Source organism: Castor canadensis, chromosome 13, assembly GCF_047511655.1.
Source record: "Castor canadensis chromosome 13, mCasCan1.hap1v2, whole genome shotgun sequence".
Lineage (NCBI taxonomy): Eukaryota > Metazoa > Chordata > Mammalia > Rodentia > Castoridae > Castor > Castor canadensis.
In genome coordinates, this window is record NC_133398.1 from 64,402,773 (window position 1) to 64,428,363 (window position 25,591).

The 25,591-nt window shown below is 36.3% G+C and overlaps 1 protein-coding gene across 9 annotated transcripts in view; it reads right to left on the minus strand.

Annotated features, from left to right (window-relative positions):
* Kdm4c (lysine demethylase 4C) overlaps positions 1 to 25,591 on the minus strand; it is a 365,075-nt gene that overhangs the window by 151,703 nt on the left and 187,781 nt on the right. For 7 of the 9 annotated variants that reach the window (XM_074051899.1, XM_074051898.1, XM_074051897.1 and 4 more), the window contains 4 exons: positions 8,160 to 8,353; positions 5,019 to 5,257; positions 2,655 to 2,971; positions 180 to 288 (listed from right to left, as the gene is read on the minus strand). In XM_074051899.1, coding sequence (XP_073908000.1) covers positions 180 to 288; positions 2,655 to 2,971; positions 5,019 to 5,257; positions 8,160 to 8,353 — 859 coding nt within the window. Of the gene's footprint in view, positions 1 to 179; positions 289 to 2,654; positions 2,972 to 5,018; positions 5,258 to 7,282; positions 7,491 to 8,159; positions 8,354 to 25,591 lie in introns of those variants that run through there. The other 2 variants (XM_074051903.1, XR_012440445.1) reach the window with 2 other exon arrangements.

Sequence of the window (25,591 nt, forward strand, 5' to 3'; positions counted from 1 at the left end):
ACTTTATCCCTAAAATCCAAATCCCCTTTGCCTAAGAGTTGTTTATTACATGCGATCTCCAAATGATATCCATTTGACACAGGATCAATGTGCCTCTCTACTGAGCAACTTTTCACAACAGATTATACACAACAAATGGTATATACAAAAAAATATTCTGAAGAAGGTCACAAACTCACCTTCATCACTTGCCACCTGCTGCTTTACAACAGTCATTGGGGACCTGGATGGAGGCTTAGTAAGTGGATGGCGCCAACTCTTAGCAGTTTTGGTCTCTCCCTCTATTGTCTGGTTATAGAACAAAAATGGAAAAAGTCAAAGGATAGTTCACAATGATTTATGGTAATTATGAAAAAATCTTGTGCTTATTTACCACTTAAAAAATTGTGCTTATTTACCACTGAAAAAAATTAGACTAGTGTCAAAAAGAAGAAGAAACTGCTCTGCTGTTAATTTTTCCAAAAGGTCAATTAACTCTCCTTCAACTTCATGTTAAAATACTAACTAGCTGGCAGAGTGGCTCAAGTGGTAGAGCATCTGCCCAGCAAGCATAATGCCCTGAGTTCAAATCCCAGTGCTGCCAAAAAAAAGGGAAAACAATTAAATGAAACTTATTTAATTACTAACTGTAGTGCAGGGTACTCTTAGCAAATGAGAGCTCAGCAGTTACAGAGTTTTCAAAAGACCTTTATTTAACACTAGCCTAAATTTAATGACATCTATTCATAAACTATTAAGAACTGTGTTATTGCAACTCTCTACCCTGTGCCTATGTGAAAATATGACAGGTGATTTTGCTATCTATCCTCACAGAAAAGGAAATCTAGCCAAACTGAAGGTGTACCTTTCCTTTCATTCAGAAATGAACCAGACAAGGTCTTCTGACATAGCCCAGGCAGACCTCAAACTCATGATCTTCCTGTCTCAGCCTTCCAGGTGCTAGATTACAAGCACGCACCACTCTGCCTGGCTTGAAAAATACTAGTTTTTTCAATGATACACTGCTGTCATCATGAACCATTTAAGTTGTAAATAGTGAATGTTATTTTTAAACTTATCCTAACCACCTTTTCAAACAGATCAGGACAATTTTTACATTTTTTCATTTTTTTTACATTTTTCATGTGCTTTTTATGAATGTTTTTAATATTTTTAGTAGAGTATAGTTGTACAGCAGAGTTCCATTGTGACATTTTCATACATGCTTACAATGTACCTTGGTTTGATTCAACCCCTCCATCATTTTCTCTCATTCCCCTTCTTTCAAAAACAATTTCAACAGGTTTTACTATTTTATTTTGATAAATATATACATTTTATAGTTCAATGGAACACATAATCCTGCATACAATGATAAATTCTATTGGGTCAAATAAGGAAATTTGATTTTATTTGACATTTTAAGACTACGGAGAAACTGTATTCAAACTTGTTGTTGTGCTTTTATAATGTGCCATGCTACTAAAGAATACAAAAGACCTGAGGTAAGTTTAAACAACCATGGTGGCCCACACCTATAATACCAATTACCTAGGAGGTAAAGATGGGTAGAACAGTGGTTCAAGGCCAGCATGGGCAAAAACATATGTAAGATCCTATCTCAAGCAATAAGGCGGGCATAGAGGCACACATCTGTGGTCTTAGCTATGTGGGAGGTAATGAAAGGACACAGTCTGAGGGCAGCCTGGGAAAAATACAAGATACTACCTGAAATATCCCCAAAGCAAAAGAAGCAGTAGGAACATAACTCAAGTGGTAAACAGCCTACCTACCCTGACTTGAAAGACCAAAACCAAAACAAAACACCAGGAACAATTAAGAGGTAGGTCTGTTCACCAGCCAGCTCAGCCTACTACCACAAACAGCTGAAGCTGTCTGTACTCACCCACTTGAATTTCCTCATCAGCTTCAACATGCCAACAGAGGTTCAGAGGCTGACAACAGTCCTAACTTAATAGGCAAGTAAGGTTCCAGGTACTGTTTATGCTTATAATAGCAATATTAGAAAAACAGGAAGGGGAGTCCCTATCCAAAATCCAGAATGGGGGTGGGTTGGGAATCTAGAGGGGTTTTTGAATTTTCTGAGAGGCAAAAGGATGATTTTTAGGAGTGGGCATGACACTGATACTATGATTCAGTGTCCAACACAAAAAAGTCAAAGAAAAAATGATTAGGTGAAGCATAATGTCAAAATAGAGGCTGTAGAAAGCCAACATGCAGAGGTTAAAACTGTTAGCAGGAGGAGGGTAGAGCCCAACTGGAAATTCTTCCCAGCCTGCGAAATACTGCATCTTGCCTATATCAATGTCAACATGGTTGTGATTTCACACTGAAAACTGGGTCAAGAGTGCACAGAAATTCTCGTACCACTTCTTACAATTGCATATGAGTCTGGCTTTATCTAAAATAAAGACCTTAGTTATATATATATACATATAAAATTAACCTTCAACACGTGGCCAAAGTCCTATGCTTAAGATGATCACAATGAGGACCAGATCTCACAAAAGGCTTACTTCTCACTCATTAAAGAAATATGGTTAAAACCCCTATTTATTTCTGACCTAAAGCAAAATTTAAATGCATAGCATGGTGTTTTCAGAAATCATCCTCAATATACAAGGAATACAGTAGTAATAGATACTGCCACATACACTGGGAATTTTGAAGCTGTTTCTCTCTTCACTGAGGAGCACTGGGATTTCCCCAGGTTCCAGGCCACTTCCATGGCCCTCAACATCACTCTCTTCTCCCTCTGTAAACACATCATTACTCTCTGCCACTGAAGAATATGACTCAGGAGATTTTGGCCATGGGTACTCAGGTGGGTCTGATTCTTCCATTTTCACCTGACCACTAGATGATATGGAATCACTGGGCTTCTTAGACATAGATGGTGTAGTTATGGCACAGGCTTTCTCATCTTCAGTTTTTGTTTCTTCCATCACAGATGCACTTAAGCAGCTATTTCCTGTGAAGTAAAAGACTATTAATAAATCTTCGATTGCACTATAACTAAGTAGGATTGTTCATCTATTCCAACTGATTATATGTCTTCTAACTTTCCCTCTCAACATCCATAGACATAGGGGTAAAGTGTCACCAAAGCATCATGATGCCTTCAGAGTCACTGAGGTGAGAGCCTGAACTTTGTTTAAAAAAAAAAAAATTCCACTGACAAAACAAGAGATTAGAATGAGGTTCTACTACATACCAACATCAAAAAGCAGGACAATCATAATAGTTATCAAAACAAATGTTGATTTGAAATCTATCTAAAAATAAAAATGATATACAAATATGTGATGCTAAGAGCTACTAAATTAAGCATTCCAGTTCTGAGAGCGTATGTAAATGGCAAATATAAGCCCATAGACATCCAATAAAAATCATTTCCTACACTAATCCTATACCATACACCAAGAGCATGGAGAAGACCATGGCTGGGTATGACCTTCACATGGCCATTATATAATGTTATGTAATCATTGGCTTCCTTGTTCATAGGTAGTGAAGAATATGAACCAGCAATCCCCCTCCCCTGACATAGCAACTCACCTGTCTCCTTTATACACACACATAAATACACATACATACAAATACACAGAAAAAAAAGGATCATTTCTACCGATCACATACTAACTATAATACTAAAACCAGCCAAGTCTTCTACTTAAGTGTTCTTCCAGGACTAAAAAACTAGAGATTAAAATGCAAACAACCAGAGAATTAATGAAATTGGGCACACTTTGCCTAATTCCTCTAGCAATTCATAAAGTGATTATAACTAAACCAAGATAATAAAAAACCATGAGTGACTAAAAAGAAATGTTGACGTGTACTGCATTGTCTTCTTTGCAGTTCTTCCCTACCCTCTCAATCTTTGTCCATTTATTACAATTCAATTCAGATATCACCAACATTGAACACCTGTTCTATTTCTGCCCATAGATGACTTTCCTTGGTAGCCTAGAAATACCTCATGACATCTCTGTCATGCAACTTAACACAAAGGATAACTGAATGTTTATTTGTCTAGCTCTTCCCTGAAGTATCAACACATTGGCAAAAGACAAAAAGTCTGTGATATAGTATCTAATCACACAGAGTTTTCAAAAGGAAAGGTAATGAGGCTGGAGAAGCAGTCCTTACTTAGGACTATGTAAGGTCATTCTTTTATTCTAAGTAGAATAATGTAAGAAGGGCAAGATCTCAGATACCTTGTTAAAGGAAGACTGTGACTACCACAGGGAGAGCTATAGCAGGAGTGACTAGAATGGACCCAGTGCAGTATGTATGGTGCTTTTTTTGAGAAGAAAGCAGGACAGTGTTGGATCCAGAGAAGTCCCAAGATTGAAGTATTTATGGGATGACAGTACAGGAGGAATACAGGAATTACCAACTACCTCAATTATTAATAGGGCAAAAACTCCCATGGAAATTAAAGAGCCAAAGCATATTGCAGTTTTAGACAAATATGCAACAAATATGTCAGGGAAGGGGTAAAGTGAGTAAGACTTTCGGAAGAGGGTTTTATTATAAACATGTAACTAAAGGATAATACATACCACTTCACTAGGCAGGCCTTTTAAAAAATTTTGTTGTTCTTTTTAAAATCTTAATCTATATTTTTTTCTTGAAATTATGTCCATAGCTAAAAATCTACAAAGCATTGTCTATAATTGGTTTTCTCTGTCTATGATTTCAAGAACTTTGCAAAACTGTGTTATATATTATAAATTGACTTGCTCAAAAAGAGTTTTCTCTTTAGAAATCTTTTTTATTAAACCAAACAGACACTGCTGGCTGTTTGTCTTGCAATTCCATTATAAGTAGCAGCAGTACCCTCTGATTTCTAAAACATTCTCTTAGCCTCCTGGTTGAGTTAATCTGTAACTGTAGATAATTTATTGGATAAGCTAGGTGGTCCAGTAAGATCTATCCTAGTGAACATAGATTTAAAGCATCAGATCATCAACCACCTAATACAAGCAAAACGTAATTAGTTACTTTCTCACCTGAGAGTTTGGTATTATCTGATAAATTCTGATCCTTCTGCATCCTGCTGACAGAGGTCTCTTGTTTTGAAACTGTGTCTGTGATCCCCAGCTTTGATCCTTCTTCTGTATTTCCACCAAGCTTGCAGTTTTCTGGGCCTAGGTCACAGCTGGGGACCTCCTCCCCATTGACTTCAGGTGACACTTCCTCATCCTCCTCAGCTTTGGGCCTTTTAGAATGAGACCTAGTGCACTGGGCGCTATGAAAAAGAGGAGTGATGTTCAGAAAAAAAAAGGTTGTAATGGATATTAAAAAACCTACATATTGATATTATTGTCATTTGCTTACAAAAAGAGAAAGCTAAAACTTTTAACCTTATGCAAAGATAATCTTCACAATAGATGGAATCTGAAATTGAAATATTAAAACTTTAATACCCACTGACTAAAAATTAAAATCTGACCAATTATAAACTTGATTAATTAACATTGTAGAAAAAATAAAAGATCACTGTTGAATTTTTTTTGGACACAGAGTCTATGGAGCCCAGTCTGAACTGGAAATCATGCCTTGCCTCAGCCTCTAGAGTGCTATGGCATCATAGGAATGCACCACCCCCCCTAGCTAATATGTACAATTTTATGTTTTTATGTATGAGCTAAAACTTTAAATTGTAAAAAAATTTTGAAAAATAGAAGTCTAAATATAAATAAAATAAAAATAATGACACAGTGAAAAGGGAAAATACTAATGATTTAGATAAAGAAGAAAGGAAGAAAAAATTAGGAGGCCCTCTAAAGCTGATATTAGGATCTGATAAATTATTTATGCTTCAAGGTTAACTACTGACTTTCTTTCCCTGAGCCTTATATAATTCTCAGGTATGCATGAAAATCACCCAGATTAAATTCCAAATCATTGATAGCTCAAGGATGGAAAAAGGCTAACTACATGTATTTAATGTCTTATATCAACAGACTAAGAGTGGGCACTTTTTATTTACTTCCTCTGTTGTTATTTTCCAGTAAGTCTGACAACTTTTGTAACAATTACGAACAATTATAAATCAACTCAAAGCAACAGTGCCTCCACTCCCCTACAAACACACATTATTTGCACATGAGACAATACCACAGACTAAGCAGTGCAAGATATCAAGAAAGGCAGAGAGGCAAGAAAGAAAATAGCCAGGGACAGCCCACAAAAATTAGCTGTGGTTGCTGCTAATGGAATAATAGTATTGGTATCATTATTACCATGATCATCCCTTTTGGTGAGGATGCGAGCAGCAGCCCATTTTATGAGCAGTGTTGTACATGTAAATACAGGATGGTTGACATTTCTTGGAGTTTTCAAGGAATCGTTACATTTATTGGGCTTCCATAAAAATGGTATTACTGAAGACAGATGTGCAATCTCTAAGTCACAGGCTGTGCATATCAAACAAGCTTCTTATTAAGCTTTCTAACAAACTGAACAAGGTTCATTTATTATTTTAACCTACTGACAAAATTTTCAAATGTGTTCAATACCACATATCTATGTTATCCATACTCAAAAGACCTACTTAGTTTAACAAGTAGACCAATTCATAGACTTAACTGGAGTATTGTCTTTTCTGCTCATTAAAGTCAGTCCTCAAGATGTACTACTAGTGTATATTCTGAGCTCAAGATTGAATACTGCCTACTTCCAAAGCTGCTGGTGTTTTGGTAATGTAGAGTAACACATTTTTCAAAGGCACTGCCACTCTCAATTATTATTTCTCAAACATTGTTACCCATAGTAAGTCATATACTGTAGGTAGTGACACAACATACACCTATATACATTCACACATATTATGAGGTAATAATTACCCTTACCACATGTGAAGCACTATGTTACTTTTTATTATGTTTTACCTCCTAATTTTAAGATGTTGGTCTTGACCTATTAAATCGATTTAAGAACTAATATTTTGAAAATCTTTCCTGCAAATGATAGGGTAAAATATCAACACCTGAGTTTTAGATTAGCTACTAAATAGTTCTGTGCCCGACTCCATGTTCTTAAGGTTCCTCTGGCTCACAACCATTCTAAAACAGTAAAAAATAAATGCCAAGGGGAAAAAAGAGTCAGAAAATAAGCATTAGAAATGTGGGCAAACAATTAAAATTACAATGTTATTATAGCAAAAAAGTAGAAACAAGCTACAGGTCGAAATACAAGGGATTAGTTAAATACATGCAGGCACTAAAAATTTTTGCTATAGAAAATAATTTAATTACATGAAAAAACACATAACTAGTCATCATATTGTTAAAGAGCATGGCCCCAATTTTGAAAAGGCATATATTAATATATAATAAATACATATGTAAAGGATATATACAAAATGTTAAAATTAGTTATCTCTGGATAGTAAGGATATGGGTGAATTGGGATTACTTCATTATTCTTTTCCTTTATTTTACAAATTTTCTCCAATGCTCACATATTACTTTTACAATCTGAAAGAAAAACAATGAGCAATACTGTAGAGGAAAACATAAAACTGAAAAAATAAAGAGCTAAAAGGTAGCCTAAGGATCTGAGCAACACAACACATACTCTATTCAGTTGGTTTTTAAATAGAAAGCTACCCACAGAAGTCATAAAGTTTTGACATGGCTCTGGCCACAAAAACGGAATGGACAACCATGGTACAGTTCTACTTTACTTCTTATAAAAGAAAAAATCACTGTGCAATATATAGCAAATGATAAGAATTCAGATGAGAAAAGTAATTATCTCAGATGTTCAACAAATGAACTACTAAAGTCAGAAAGAAAATCAATAGCAAAATGAACAGTTATTGAAGTAGTTAAAATATGGAGATGAATGTAAAGAGCCAATATAACTTTAAAATACATTAGTGTAAAGAGTCGAAAAGGTTCTAACTTGTTCTATTTGCCAGATATACTGAGTTCAGGAATATTCTCAAATGCAATATACATCTCTTTCTACGATCTGTTTACTACATATCCCAAGAATTAAAAAATACTTTATCTCAAAATGTCAGTAAGATACTAAGCAAATTTATGATACAGAAAAAGAAATAAAAAAAACTTATAGAAATAGCCTTCAAATATACATTTTAATTGATTAAATACTTCAAGCAGGATAGATGGTGTCATTACCTCTTGGGTGTTTTTCTTAATTTCCTTCTCCTCTGCAGCCATGCTTTTACTTCAGGGGTAGATTCTGGAGTAGGCTTTGTGTGGTCTATGGTGTATATATCCTTTCCTTGTTTCCAAAGCTGGTATCTGTCTGGCTGAAATTTTCTCACAAAGATGTCCATTGAGATTTTTACCATGTCTTTCCTGCAAGTGCACTGAAACACAAAGGAACAATTTCAATATAATTTGCGATGAAACATTTTGGTAACTATAAAAGTCAAACGGAGTTAACAAACCAAACTTCTTCAGAATAGAGATGAGAACTTATATATCCTCATTTATAAATGTGAAAATACTTGGGCAGGGAGTATGGCTCAAGAGGTAGAGTATTGCCTGGCATGGTCAAGGCCCTGAGTTCAATCCCCAGTAGGAAGAGAAGACAGGAGGGGCAGAGAAGAGAGAAGAGGAGAGGAGAGGAAGACTGTGCACTTATTAGTAATAGAAGGATTACCCTCCTATGCTCCTATGACAAGGATGCATTAAAATGTGAATTGTTGATAGAGTGTGAAGGGTAAGTATGAAAACCAGATCCTATGGCTTAGATGTGGTCTGAATATTCCAAAGATCCATTGTGATAAAAGGCTTAGTCCTCAGGGTGGTACTTTTGGGAGGGGTGGAACTTTGGGATGTGGGGCTTTGTGGGAGGATCTAATGCCATTTAAGACAAGAGATGTTTTTTGTAGTACTTTTTTGGTAGTTCATGTATGACTTCAGTAATTCCCTTGGGAAGAGTCTGGTTATAAAAAGAGCAAGACTTTCCCCAGCCACCTTCTTTCTCTCTGCTCCTGTTGCAGATATGAACCTTTGCTTCTACAAGAACGCCTGACATGATGTGCCACCATCCACCACCTTCACTAGGGGAAAAACAAATGTGCCATCACATTTAGGATGCTGAGCCTCCAAAACTGAGAGTTAAATAAACCTTTTCTCTCAATAAGTTAGCTTTCATTTTAGAACAGCAAAACTGACTAATACATCAGAATTGTCAATGAATAAAAGAACCCAAAGAACATTATCATTAAAAGAATTCAAGTAATAACTTGAGATAAATTTTCTGTAAGATATATTTCAATTACATTTGTTTTTATTAACAAATACATTTACAAGGCAACCAATAATTAGGAACACATAAATAGCTTCCACATTACATCAAATACAATATTTAACACCACAAACAGCTACACAACAAACACATCTCATGGAAGAGGGCAGAGGATTAGGTGAAAAGTTCAAAGGAAACGTTATTTTATGTCCACTATGACCATGACTCCCACGAATATATGGTCATCATTTACATCCAATAAAAGAAGTTTCCTGAAAACATATGGGTTTAATTGAATATAGGCCAAAACTCTATGCATTACAGAAGATATTATTCAAATAAATAGTCTCAAAGATTTATGTGATATACCTTAACAGTCCTTTACCTGGTGACAGACTAGTTGGCCAAACATAAGCCTTTCTTTACACGATAAGATTGCCAATATCTTAGTGACACAATTATCATGTCCATATTAATTAATTTCAAGTCCTAATATCCTCTACTCTCAATTTCCCTTCATAGAGTTCTCATCTAAATGCAAGAACTTCTTCTAAATTGATTAGGCATAGGAAGGGTACACCCACACACCTCAACAGAAGCTACCCGAGAAAGGCCTGTGCAAAGCTCTGTCTGATGACTTGATGCCCATAAAAACGTACAGAGAAAACCAACATAGATTTGGAGAATTGTGTACCAGAAAATGTAAGTGAAACTTCTTTCTTTTTTTTTGGCAATTTTGTAACTTTATTTGACACTCAATATTTAGTTCTCATCCACACTGCCTGTGGATTTCTTTCTAATGTGGTAACAGAGACATACATCACCAAAGTATAGAGCTTGTCTGGTGAATCTCCATCGAGACTAACTTCTTTAACTGCAAAGAGAAAGCCCATCACAATCAATGATACCAAAATTCTTCCATTCCCCTATATCCACAGTCAATATTTGGTAGCCCTCCCTACGCCTCCAACCCAAGAAATTCAGCATGCTGTAATTAAAATTGATTCTTACTATAAAATTTCTCCTGCAATTACTTCTGCATCCTTCTAAATTCACAGCCAGACCCTGAATCCTATCAAACCAAAGCTAACTAATTTCCATCTCTCACACTATCACTCTTTACAGCAATTACTTTAATCTCTCTAAAATATCTTGTAATCTTACAATTTTCATTTCAATAAGGTACACTCATCCTGCTCTTCCTTTAAAACAATGTCTAAGCTCTAAGTTGTAAATGTGGCATTCGAGAGCTCCAAGATTTTACTCCCTCAGGGAGATAGTCAGGTTTCTCTCCCACTGCAAGTTAACATGAATATTCCTTTTCAACTCATGTTTCTGGAACCCAAAGATTGAGAGATGCCAAGATGGCAACTAGAGGGAGGAAGCAGAAAGCGTGTTTCCTAAAGTAAAATCTTGGAGAGACACTGGAGATACACCTTGCAGGAAAAACCACCAAGAAGAGGCAAAACTCCAACACCTCCACACCCTCAGTCCATGCATAGCATCCCCCCGGCCACGTTAAATGGAGAAACCAGGAGGCCTCCTACGCCACCAGATGCCAGTTCCTAACCTGCTTGGGAAGACCCAGACCACGAGATGAGCTAAGCAGCACACAGTACTTCCACAGACAACCCTGGGCCAGATCAGCATAGCCCCCTGGACAGACTGACCCTCACCCAGAGGGAAGAAAAAAGAGAAAAAAACAAACTGGATAATAAACAAGCAGCTGAAAAAAAAAAAAAAAGACAAGTAGCAAAGAGGACAGAGCGCCCTGAGCCCCAGAGTGTGGGGGAGGGGAAATCCCTCTTGGAACTGTAAATTAACAAGCCGGCCAGAGAAGGCAGCGGCAGCGGCACCGCCCAGCAACCTTGGAGAGGGGAACGCTTATAACAGCGGCTGTCGTGTGGAAAGCTCCACCAAAGTGGGTGGGGCAGGGGCACTTCTCCTCCCAAATTGTAATTAAAAAAGACAGCAATTGTAAAAGGCGGGTACGGCTGTATACTGGAGAAAACAAAAGGGACATGCGTCCAGGAGAACTCTAAATAAACAAAGCCTGCAGCAGCACATGGCTGACAGTAGGAGGCAGGTGAGCCACAGCCTCAGATAGACATTCACAAAGCTGTCTCCAGACTCCCTTTCTTTCTTTTTTTTTTTTCTCTCTTCCTTTGATGAGACAACACCACCAGATGCTGAAGGACTAACTGAAACTGTACTGCAATTTGAACTTGGGATATTTTTTTGTTTGTTTTTATTTTTGTTTTTTGGGTTTTTGGCGGGTTTTACCCCTTTGATGAGAAAATGACAGAATTACTTCACAGACACTGAGAAGTCTTTAGGACTGGAGGCTGAAGGACTAACACCAAAATTATTAAGACTGAAACTTTATTGCATTTGAGCTTGTGGGTTTTTTGTCTTTTTCTAATTTTTTTTATCATTTTCATTATCCTCTCTCTGTCTCTCTAATGCCTGTTTAGTGTACTGTTGATTAATACACTATCTCTCCCTGCTTATTTCTTTGGCTCTGTTTTTTGTTTGTTTGGTAATTTTTGTTTGTTTGTTTTGGGTTTTTTTTTTCCCTTTTTCTTTACCTTCTTTGCTTTCCCTCTCCTCTCACCCTTCCATTCTAGATATCACTATTATTATTATTACAAGCTAGACAAAACTGAATTACACACAGTACAGGGACAGTAACAATAGCAAAGGCAATGATGGGAAGATGGAAAAAAGAGGGAAACCAGTTTCCTCCCAATAATAAATTAGTACAGGAAATCAGATACTCAGATCCAGACTCCAACAAAACGATTAAACTATGCCAAAGAACCCAATGAAGCCCACAAGAACACTCTGAAAGAAAAAATCCTTCAAGTAATCAATGAGAAATTTATAGAGATGATATTGGATATGGTCAACCAAAATGTACAGGAGACACTCAAGAAATTCCAAGACAACAAAAATAGAGAATTTGAGGAAGCCAAGAACAAATAAAAGAAACCATAGAAGCACTGTATAAACACCAAAGTGAAACAAAGAACTCGATAAATAGAGATAAATGGAACCCAAAGACACCAAAGCATCCTTAATCACAGAATTTTGGTCCTACCACAGTGACTTTCTGCTCAGCAGTCAGCTAGCCAAAGAAAATTCATCTTTAACACTATATGCTAATGGTACTGATTATTCCTTGGAACAATCAGTTTTTTGTTTTTTGGGGGTTTTTTTTGTAGAAATGTGGATGATGAGGATCCTGAAAAACTTAAATATATTTTAGGTTAAGATGTGATCTTTCAACACATCAAAAATAAGCCAGGAACAGGTGGCTCATACCTACAATTCTAGCTACTCTGGAAGCAGAGATCAGGAGGACCACAATTGAAAGCCAGCCTGGGCAAATAGTTCACGAGACCCTATCCTGAAAATACTCAATACAAAAAAGGGCTGGCAAAGTGGCTCAAGTGGTAGAGTACCTGCGTAGGAAGCATGAGGCTCTGAGATCAAACCCCAGTACCACCAAAAAGAAACAAAGACAGAAGAAAAAGCTTGGACTCATGAGCAGAAACTTCATTTTCTTAAACTGTTACAAATTTTGCTTCATGAAGAAAAATAAACAGTGGACAACATTGATTCTCACTCCTTTAATGAGCTAAGTTAGGCCTAGCATGATTACGATTGCAAATTCTCCAGTGCATATAGGCCAGTAAGCTACATAATAATATTTCTGAGAAAACATGTATTAGGAAAAAAATCCTTTATCCTAATGCTCATCTTATTCGCCCAGATGGTGCTGGATTCACCAGGAGGATCGTGGTCCAAACCCAGTCAGAACAAATAGTTCTCGAGACCCTATCTAGAAAAATCCCATCACAAAATAGGGTTGGTGGAGTGGCTCAAGGTGTAGTGCCAAGGTCAAGCCCTAGTACTGCAAAAAAAAAAGAAAAAGAATATTTGGAAACTGAAGAAAACATAAATAAAATGATAAAAACCATTTATTTCTTAAAAACAGTAACTGCCAACATTTTGATGTTCCATTTCAGTTTTTCTATGGTTATGAATATCAATGTGGTATAATTCTAAGATATCATCTATTATAAAAAAAGAAAGAAATTAGACAGAGTGATCTGATAACCCACTCATGTTAGAATTTTCCAAAATCACATAAACCCACCAATAATTACAACCTAATTGATGGAATAAAAACTAATATACAATGTAAGATTATTCCATCAATGCTCTGTATTTGATTATTATGCATTGGAAGATAAGCAAAAACAAGACACCTTATCAGTTTGCTGAAGAACTTTTAGGCCATGATGCAACATAATACAGTGCTTAAAAGACTGGACTCAAACCCCAGTTTAAATAGTGACAAGCAATGTAAACTTAAGCAATGTATTTAACCTCTCTGTGCCTTAGTTACCTCAACTTGAAAACTGGAAGAAAAAAATGATAACCACTACCATGGAGCTGATACTATAAGGATTATACCTTTTATACTTGTAAACCACTGCAACAATTGTGATATAAGGGCCAATTTTTAAGAAAATATGATACATGTTATACAAAATGCTTTTTAAAGGTGTGACCATGGAAACATAGAGGTTCCTAGTGTTATGTTTTGCCTTACTCCGAAGGTTGAAGCAACTAAGGAAATAAGAATCAGACTGCCATGTCTAACAACTTGCCTTGAGACTCAAGGAAAAGTACACAGTGGTGTAGAAGAGTCAAGCAGGAAGAGCAACTCTGGATTTCTGTGGGGCTGAGAGATAAGAGAACTGAGTCAATGTCATGAGGAGACATGAGTGCAGTCCACATTCCATTTGGGTCATATGCTGCAATCAGACTAACCTCCTTAGCCTCTCACCTTAAACAAACAACTAAAAATGGAGCCCCAGTAAATGTCAAGAATTAATAAGGGAAAATGCACATAACATAAATCCATGTTGCTCAGGGTAAAAGATAAGGATAATGTAAGGAAGAATAAAAAGGAGGCCGAGACTTAACTCATTTGACTTCTTTCTCCATTGTTTCAAAAAGAAAAAAAAAAACGACCTCTTTTTAATAGAAGAATTTAATGGTACATGACTCCAGGTATGTGGTTTCAGGAAGCATGTGATTATAGCCACTAAAATCTCAGTATTGAAGAATAACTTTCAGTACATGGTATAGGGGGAGAGGTGGTTACTAATCCTGCTTACATACAAAATTCCAAATAATTTCAATCATGAGTATATCACACCCCAGAGAAGGTAAGAATTAAAATTAAGAGAATTTCTAAATCTTATTCAATAAATTCCAAACAATTATGAAGACTACTCAATGTATAGGATGAATTAAATTTATTGAATACAAAAATCATAAGGAAGGGTGGAACAAGTAGTGGCAAACTCTTATTTTAAAAAATTTAAAATGTCCAAATGAACAACATACTTTTTACCTTCTGTGGAGGAAGGAGCAGTCAGTGTGTCTAAGGCTATCATGTCCTTTAAGCCTAAGACACTCTCCTTTGTGATAATCACTGTAATTGGTTAATATTAATAAAAAAAAACTCATACTAAAAAAGTCAAGTGACATATTTATTGCTATTTTCTTATGAATTCAAATCAATAATTGAAAAAAACAAGTTGGTGGTGAATGTCCTTTTTGTTTTTCTTGGGTTGTTTTTTTTTTCCAGTACGGGGATTTGAACTCAGGGCCTCCGGCTTGTTAGTCAGGTACTCCTACCACTTGAGCTATGCCTCCAGCCCAAATACTGTATTTTTTAATCAAATTCTACCCTCTCTTCACCAAAAGGAGTATTTTGTTCTTAATTATTACCAGCTAATTATCTTCAAGGTACAAGGAAATTGCTGTTAAACCTGTATAAAAGAAGCATATGGTTTCTATCCCACACCTAGCAAACCTGACTAACAGACATGAAAGTACCGTTGGGAGTATGTATAAAATTTTAAGACAGCAGATTCTTTACTCCCATTTCCTGCATAGAGAACAGTAAATGTTTCTTTGGTGTTCCCCCACCCCCTACTTCTCCCTACTTTATCCTGTTATACTAAAACTAAAATAATGCCTCTCTAAATGTCAAAAAAAAATTAAGATGTCAAATGCTCAACAAAATTGTAGGGGTTGGAGGCGAGAGGAAGGGGTAGAGGGAAAGGGAGCGGGCGGGGGAAAGGGGGGAGTAATGACCCAATCATTGTATGCACATATGAATAAAGGAAAAAAAAATTTTTTAAATGCTCAACAAACTTGCAATTCATTGGCTTTGAGAACCCAAGAGTTTATGTGTTATATTAAGAACAGAAGAGAGATACTCTATTTCATAGTTTTTTTAAAAAACTGTCTTTAGACCAGGTGTGTTGGCACATGCCTGCAATTTCAAAACTTAGGAAGAAAAGGCAGGATTGTGACTTCAAAACCAGGCTGGTCTACATAGTGAGACCCTGTCTCATAAACAAAATAAATAGACAAACAAACAAAAATCCTCTTTAACCAAAATGGTAAGACTTAAAAATAACATACTACCACTATTAGTTATTATTCATAATTAATAATTATTAGCTGTTTATACTTTAAGTACTGCTAAGTGTTACACATAATAACCTTTTTTAATGAGGAAATATGAATAATGTGGCAACTAATTAGCAACAAAATCAGTCACTAGGCATAACAAACAATTTCATTCTAAATCATCAAATTACACTCACATAGTCACAAAAACAATATAATAATAAGTTTCAATAGGGCTGGCAGAGAGACTCATGATAGAGTGCCTGCCTAGAAAGTGTAAGGCCTTGAATTCAAACTCCATACCAATAAAATAAGATAGTTCAATATAAATATCTTAAAATTTAGACAATTCTATGATTAAAGCATCATTCGAATTTTTAGCTATAGAATATGGGTATTATGAGTCTTTCTTTTTTGATTTGATTTTTAACCAAATGATCTATAATCTACTCTGTTCTTCCAGTTTGCATCTCTTTCATTCCTGGCTCATCTACAAATCTATCCATTTTCAAATTAGTCACCTCTATACCCTAATGGTCCACTCCCTATACCTGAAAAGAATAACCAGATGTTTAATGTTGCAAGCATTACAACACACTATGTTACTACTATCACACTGGTACTCCTCAGTCTTCATTATTATCTCACATTAATAAAAATGCCTAGCAATACAAATGGAATACACTTACATTGTGTTATACTAAGCTCAAAGAGAAAAAGACTCAGTTGTGGAAACTGCCTCACTGTTATCTCATTAAATTTGTAGGCTTCCTGAAACCCTAAGACTTTATCTGCTACACTTGCAACTAGTTAATTCACATTTTAATATATAAACAAGAAAAATTGTTGCAATATACACTCAGATTATTAATTTATCAAATTCATCAATAGAAATATGACCTAACTAAAGAAAATTAAAGACAACATTAGAAAGTGAATGCATTATGCAGAGTAAAGCCATATACACCAAAAGGACATTATTCTATTTGTGTAACTACCTAATTATTGTCCTATTATTATTATTCTACTTGTATAATTACATACCAAAAAGCTTACTGAAGGAGATTTGCATCTGAAAAGTTCACCAGACAAAAGATTTAATTTGCTGAGAAACTATTTGTAACAGTAATTTCTTTCATATATACATATTTGGTCTTTGCTCACTTACACAGGTACAGTCTTACACATTTTGGAAGAAAATTATAATAATCCTAATTTACAAGAATTGTTTTAATGTAGTTAACTGAGTTTTAAAAGTGTATATCTAATTTTAGTCAAAAATATTTGTGTAGTACTTTGATTTCCTTCTCCTCAGTGGTATTTCAGATATCACTTAAGGAAAAATAACAGATATGAAAAGTAGTAATATTGTATTGACTGAGTAAGAAAATAAGAAATGCAATCCTAAGATCAATATTAACCAGCAAAAACAGAAAGAGTGCAAAGACCACCTCCTTTTTTCCTCATGTCCACTAATGAAGCAAGGTCTACAGGAAGTTTCACCTGGATTACAGAATGCACACACTCTGAGGTTCACCCACAAGACACCTGGGGTCTCAGAATAGATACCCAGAGAGAATTTTTGAAAGTCTAGATTTTGTTCTAAAAGACTTAAAGAATAACAAGGTTTAAATTTTCCTAAAGGATATTTCATGTACTTATAGTAAAAATTATACTGAATTTCCTATTCTAATTTTAATGAATCACTATTTTGAATTACTTCAGACTCTGCCATGACCTTTTCATTTTTAAACCATGAAAGTACACATGGAGTCCATTTTATAGAGAAGTGTATTATTATAGATGCTTGGAAAATTAGAAGGCCTTAAAAATTTGTTATGTATGTAACTTTGTGAAAAAAAAATATGAGGAAGCAGAAATAGAGGCTTCGCCAGATTGAAATCTAGAATTTCTATGCTCTAATCTACCGTACTTTGAAAATTCCAACCCACATTTAAACTGTTTTTGTCATTTAAATGTGGGTTATATCATTCTGTATTAAACTCCTTTATGTATGATCCATAACCAGGTTGAAATTGGAGCTGAGAACAAATGTCTGAGGCACATAATTTTTGCTTTCTACACGTTATCATGCCTGTTGAGAGTTTTTCCAAAGTTAGTTTCCAACCCTTGTCATACTTCTAATAGGTTCAGATTAATTTCTTCTGCATATTTTCAGTCTTCACAGTACCAGGATATGTCTGCTTTATAAAGTAAGGCAATTATAAAGCAATTTAAGATATGTGACTAGAAACTCAATCTTTCTGACCCATGAGAACACTGTTCAAACAGACAAAGAAAAACTGTGGAGAAAAGAAGGGAAATGAATTCAAATAGTTTGCTCCAGGGTTCTCTATAATATTCTGTAGAAATTATTCTTCCATATCTGCTTCTCAACACTTACCTGAATATCTGACAGAAAGGTTGAGGAAGTTCAGAGTTACCAATATTAAACAATCTACCTCTGCTGTGCCATGTAAAACACAGCACAAAATTGAACTCTTTAGTATTCAGGGAAGATAAAGTTATTTTGTTCTGATTTCATGCTCTCTACCGCACAGATAACATGGGTGATAATTTTGGGCAAGATCAGATAAAAACCAGGCTTTACATACTCTTAGTGGTCTTAGATTTTACAGATGTAAACTTTTTTTTCCATGAGACTGAAAGATTGTGATTGAGAGCAGAGAGAAATGGCATGGAGGAACACAATATATAAATCTCCTAGAAGTTTCTATTAAGATACTCAAATATTAACTTCCACACTACAGGATCTTTCAGGTGTGTGTGTGTATGTGTGTGGTTGCAGTACTGAGGTTCATACTCAGGCTTGCTAGGCAGGTGCTCTACCACTTGATCTATATCCCTAGCACGTTATTGCTTTAGTAAGTTTTCAGAACTAATATAAAAATTTTAAATTCTTGGTCTAAATACATCATTTTGAAAGTTCAATCTAAAATACCCAGAGCCTCATACATGCTAGGTAAGTGCTCTACTCCTGAGCTACAAACGAATCTCATTAATGTAAGCAGCAATGAAAACATCAGTCTCAACCCAGATGTTCTATCTCTGCATTCTTATTCCTCTACTACACCATTAGCCTCCCTATACACTATTACCATGGCTGTAAACATTGTTACTCCTTTCTACACCAACCATATGTACCCTAGCCAGCATTCTTCATACTTCACCTTTAACAGCCATGAACTAATTCAGATACCACTACCACAATAAACCAATATCATGAATATGTCACACAAATATTGGTCATAATTAATTACTTATAATGATGATTTTATACATGTCAGCCTCTGTACTTGTCAGTGAGAGGGAAAAGATTGTGCTTGTCTTTCCCATCACCAAAATTATCAACCTAAAAATTCCATAAATATTTATTGCATAAACAAAGGATTAAATCTATCCCCATGTAACAGATATGAAAAACACCTTTTGCCAAAGGTTCATGGTGGACGCAAGATTCAAACCAAAGAAATCTGGTTCCACAGTTCTTTACTGTCAACTATATCAAAATAATGTTCATGAAGTTATTAAATCTCTTGCACAATATTTAAAGATCTGAGATTTTACACTTGCATATATAACTATAGATCTATAGATATATATAGTGACTTACAGAAAATATCAGTACCTTTCTTTTTGTGGTATTGGAGTTTGAACTTAGGGCTTCATGTTTGCTAGGCAAGCACTCTACTGTTTGAGCCACACCTTCAGCCCATTTTTGCTCTGGTTGTTTTGGAGATAGGGTCTTGCTTTTTGCCCAGGACATCCTGGATCACGATCCTATTTTATACTTCCTACAAAAGCTCAGAGAACAGGCACATACAACCATAATGAGTTTTTTTTGCGCAATGAGATGGCATCTCTCAAACTTTTTTGCCTAAGCTGGTCTAGAACCATGATTCTCCCTATGTCAGACTCCTGCATAGCAGGGATGACAGGTGCATACCACCATGGCTGGCTTATTTATTAGCATAAGGTATTGTTAACCTTTTACCCAGGCCAGCCTCGAACTGAGGTCCTCTCAATCTCCACCTCTCAAGCCATCTGCATCTTGACTCTACAAATCTACATTCATCAGCCCACATTCAATATTGCACAACTATAGTAACAGGACTGTATCATATAATTACCATTGAATAACTGAAAAATAAAATTCATTGCTACTTCATAAGTATTCAACATAAGCAATATTTAACCTTAAAATAACAGAAATAATAATTTTGCATAAACAGCCTTTAGTTATAATGTTTAAAAAGTCATGATTCGTTATAATATAAACAAACCTGTATAGCTTTGTCAAGAAGAACTACAAGGTGTTTAAATTTCAGACAGGAAGAAAGAGAGAGGATTTGCAAATACTCTGAAAGGCACCTCTTCTATTCTATCAGCACGTCATGGTGCTCAGGCTTACTTTGATACACAGTGTGCATCTGATACTTTTTTTCCTGTATGTTTGTCTGTTTGCCACAACAAAACTGTAATGTACACCCCCTCATATCTGAGAATGCTTGGAGGCATTTTAATTGTCACAAGTGGGAGCTCATACTCATCCAGCGGGTACTAACAGGGATGTTGCTTAAAATATGAATACTGCTGAATTCCAGAAACACTATACTAGTCTAAGCTACCCAGGCCCAGAGCCTGTCTGTGGACCTCATTGCTCTGCCGAACCCTGTTGAATGCATGTATGTATGAAAACTCGTACCAATGGGATATTTTAAACCATTTTCTATAGTAGACTTTTTTTCTTTTGTTGGTGGTGCTGGGGATTGAACTCTGAGCCTCACACTTGCTTGGCAGGCTCTCTACCACTTGGGCCATTCCACTAGCCCCATTTTCTATAGTAAAGAGGTTCCTTTTTCCTTCCTGCCACTGCCTTGGGGATATGATGGAATGAAAGAGTAAATAAATTTGTGATAAATGTCAGGACTATAGCAGTTCTGCCCTGGCTGAGAGGGAATGGTGGGAGGCACACTGGCTGTGGTTTTGGCCCAAATGAGGTGGCCTGATAAGGTTCTTGACAATTCAGGGGTATCTCGGGGATTTGGAGCAGATGACCTCTTAGCTTTGTGATTGGAGGGATTAGCTGAATTGTTTCCACATTTAGGAACACTCACTGCATTTAACAGTTTCTCATATGATCTACAAAGATTTCGTTATGGCAGATGAGGCTCCAACATTATTTTATACCACAATCAAAGCTTCTGTCAAGTTTTTATTAACTATAATCTTAGGTCAAGCTTTTATTTCACTCTAAATGGCTTTAAATAAGAACATGCCTAGTGATAAATTAAGCTGACAGGAATTTTCTTTTCATTACTACTCAAAGGAAGATGTACATATCATCTTGTTTGGTGTAAACAATACATGAATGCAGTCATAATTCATGTGATCTAACTAGATTACAATTTCATGGAATTGACATGCTTGAGGCTCTATATTACAGTTCACATACACTTTCAGGAACTGTCTCATGAACTGTAAGATGAAATTGAAACAAATTTAGGGAATGGCCACTTCCTATGTATATCTGATCCTAAATGGCCTTTCTATTTATTCAGGATAAAGTGCTGAGTGCTAGGTTTCAGGTGGAACTAATAATGAGGTTAACACAAAAAAGACAAGTGACTACACATAAACTACACATAGGGTGGTAAAATTCAGACTTGCTGTCCACGAGCCTCTGACAGAGACCAGGGTCTAAATATCAGAAGAAAATGACAAGGATGCAAAGAAACATTAACATAGAAAAAGAGAAGGGGCAAGCAAGCTCCTTTCCTCCGTTTACAGCCAAATAAGTAGGAACAGTCCAGGACTAACGGGGAGACCATCTATGAAAGTGTGAAATAAACTGCAAAACCATGAAGAAAACTGGGCTCTTGAGCTCTCATTCAGAGATAGTGTTTTGAGCAGAACTCAATCTGGCTAAGTCATTTGTTCACTGTACAGCTGGGTATCTCCAAAAAGAAATGAGAAAGTATGGGAACAACTATTGATGTTTTACTCTAGGCTATAGGATAAAAGGGAAACAGAGAATTTTATGATTTCCTTCTAGGACTCTACAACACCTCCTAATAATCTCCTAATAATATTTTGATAGTACTATCAAAAGAAGGTACAATGTATTTTTAACTTTAAAGATAACTTATTCAAGAAAAGAAATAAACATTCCTTACCCAGAACTACATAATTCTTTGCCCTTAGCTGCTATTAAGCTTTTTCTACTGAAAACATTCTACTGTATAATTACTGTTAATTGTTTAACAAGATGGTTGAATTGGCAAATAGTGTGGCATCATGAATCAGTTTTGGAAACACCTAGTAGAATAGAAATTTTCACTGCCAAGAGCACAAGCACATTCGCGCTGCTGGCCTGCATACGCCAGGTCAAGGTGGCGCCCTGTGAGCAGGGACGCACCTGCTGCGCACTCTTCAGTGGGCCCTGGTGCAGATGTGTGTGCTGGCTGGCTTCACCACCAAGCCACACTTCCTGGATAGCACAGGAGTGCAAGGCAGTGCACAATGCGATCATGGACAGCGCCATGAGCATGCTATCCACCTGCGTACTCCTAAGCCACTACCTCAAGGATCTGGCACAGCACCCTAATGGGTAGGTTGTGTGTGTGTGTGTAACTTTGTTGGCCTGTGCCGTGTCTGATGGCTGCACCTGCAATCTCAGGCTTTTAAGGGAGAGGTCTTTGCCCAGTTCTTTACTGCCAGTAAATTCAAACTCTGTGAATTGGCACCACTTCCTCCCCTACACACACCCCCCAGGCTAAAGGGAGACACTTATTTTCTGCCCCTCTCCATTTATACCAAAGAAATCATAGGTGACCCTATCTCCCCTCCCCACTTTAAATGCTCAAGAGGAATCTTCAAAAAGCAGGGCTATGCACACAACTTCCACAAGCACCTGGAGGATCTAGGAATCCACCCACCCATACCCAGCAGGAACTGGGAAACAGAAGATAAGTAGTTACTGGTTGTGGCACTGCCCTCATCCCAGCCCATCAATTCAATTTTATTATTTTGGGTCAGGAAGGAAGTCATGGGTTCATTTCTTCTTTTTTTTTTTTTTAATTAAAAGGTTACCTCAGTTTTCATTCCTTAGACACAGATTTAACTACCTTTTTTGTATGTCATTATTTTTTTTGTTTGAATTAGGGGTATACTTGGTATGGAAAGAGTATGACTTCTCCCATTTGATTCACAAGTGGGGGAAGCTACTGTATGTTTTATTTTTTAATATACACTATAGAGTGATTTTTCCCCTAATGTCAAGTTTTTATCCCGCATGTACTGGAGTATTTATTTCATCTATTAAATTGAAAAAAATATTTTTTTTTACTGCAATGAAGAGAATCTGCAGGCAATCACACACACAAACACACACACACACCCCCCACACACTGGGGTTGTTTGGTTGATTGTTTTGTTCTTATTTTAGTGATACTAGGATTTGAACTTAGGGTTTCAATGGCTACTATGTAGGTGCTCTATCATTTGAGCCAACTTTCACAGCCCAAACTGATTTGACTAATGCTTTTCTATAATTATTCTTTTTCCCATTGAAGGAGCAATATACTGAGAGCTCATCTTACTACCATCATCTCTGTGGCTATTAAACACAGATTCTACAAACTTCTGATAATATTTTATTACATATTCTAATTTTGTGTTTTACTACTGAGGAAGTAAACTTCAGAAGGGCTAGGTAACTTGCACAATATCTTCTGGTCCATAAGGAACAGAGGCAGAACACAGAACCAGCTCTAGCTCTATGAATCTAAACCTGAGTACAAATCACCATGACATCCACTCTCTGAAGCCTGCCAGGGCCCTTGCTATAACAGAAACAATCAGACCCATATCCTGGCTCCATTCCATAAACACAGTTGTATATCCAATAGATAATAATCATCACATCATAGCAATAAGTTTGTCCGAGTAACTGCCCAACCACAGAGCATGTACTGTAGAGATGATTGACAGCACAAGATACTTCTGTAAAGGAACCACAGTTGTATGCATAGAAGGTCTTCAGAGAAAAACAGCTTCAATGTGTCATCTCTTATGACCTCCAGCTATTCTCTGATGAAGATGCTACCACTATTGCAGTAGTCATCATTACAAGGGGAAAAAAGTACTCTAACTTCATAGTAGTCATGATAATCTTTGAATGTACCTAAAAGGCAAACTTCTTTTCTTCAAAGAACAAGGTCCCATAAGATGGGTCTCAATGAAAAGTGGGGAGGCAAATGTTAAAAACCTCTATGAAAGCCACGACATAGCTTCCAGTCTTACAACTAGTCATCTTGTAAAGCGAACATATGGTAGTAGCTTAGTGTACAATAATTATTTTTAAAAATATATAGTAAGCATTTGTGACAGAAATAAGTACCAAAAGTAACAACACAGTATTTTGCAGGACATAATCTTCTAAGAAGCTGTATGCGAAGGAGAATTTGCATGTGTGTAGGGCATTTCAAATAAAAGAACTTGTGCCAAAGTCATTATTTTTAATTCTAGATGATACAGTTGTAAAAATACCACAAAAGGGAGGTCATGCCCCATACACTAGTAAGTGGATTATCAAAGCCAGCAGGTGTCTTGTCCTTCATCTCCACGTATGTGAATACAATATGGCTGATTGTGCAATTCAGCACAGCCTGAACATTCACCATACACTATTTAAAAAAAAAAAAAATGACATCTGATGGTGCCAGAAAAAAGTGCACTGGTAAAAACACTACCACCAGAGAGCAGCATAAGGAGATCTTGCCAAGTTCTTTTTTTTTTCTTTATTGTTGTGCTGGGTGAGGATACATTGTTTGCCAAGTTTTTAGGCTAATATCACTACATATGTCTTGGTCAAGGAAAAAAATCACTATTCAACAATGTAAACCAGGTCAACTGATTCACCACCTAAGCTATGTAGACAACAACTCTACATAGCAAGAGAATCTCAAACCAACCAGAGCTCAAAGAAGGAACTGACACCTTTTTCTGCAAAACTCCAGACAAAGGGTCTGCAGACCATATGATTTCTCTCACATCTACTACTAATATAGAACAATAGCAGTCTGATATAATAGATCAACGAAGAAGCATAGCTGCATTCCTGTATAACATTATTTACATATAAAAAGGAGAGAACATAGTTTGGCAACTGCTGACTTAGAAATGCATTTTTAGAAAAGTAGGTGAGGCATTGACCCTTAATGTGGACAGCAATGTCAAGTTAAAAGACAGGAGTCATAAGGCATTTCTGAAAGAATTTATACAGCCTCTAGATAGCAGTCAGAGGCAGTGGCTTGCAGCCTGTTTGCACTCCCACTGCTAAAGGCAACAGGCTGCATTGTGCCTTTCTACTTGCATTATAAAGACCGAGAACAATTTTGTACTATACACACCTGTCACTGTATTCCACTGAGGTTAATGACTTGCTCTGAAAATTAAATTTAATATATCAAATGATGAGCCACTTTAACATATAGACATTATTTTTCCCCACAACTGAGTTAAATGACATGGTACTACTCGGAAGGTAAATGTGGAAAGGAGTCAAAAGATTATAACTATTTTATAAAACAAGAACGGAGGAAGCTGAAAAAACTTTAAGGGCTAAACTTTAAAACTCATTATGTCATTAATTAGAGGCTAGTTACATTTTTCTTTCTGGGAGAACACACCTCCTGCTGCACAGATTCCATGCAAATATGTGAGCAAAACAATAGGAGAGCTGGATGATTAAGAGAATCCAGATCAAAGACATCCCAGCTCAGCTCTTGGAAAAGAAGCCTCTACACCTTCCTCTAAGGCCCTGAGT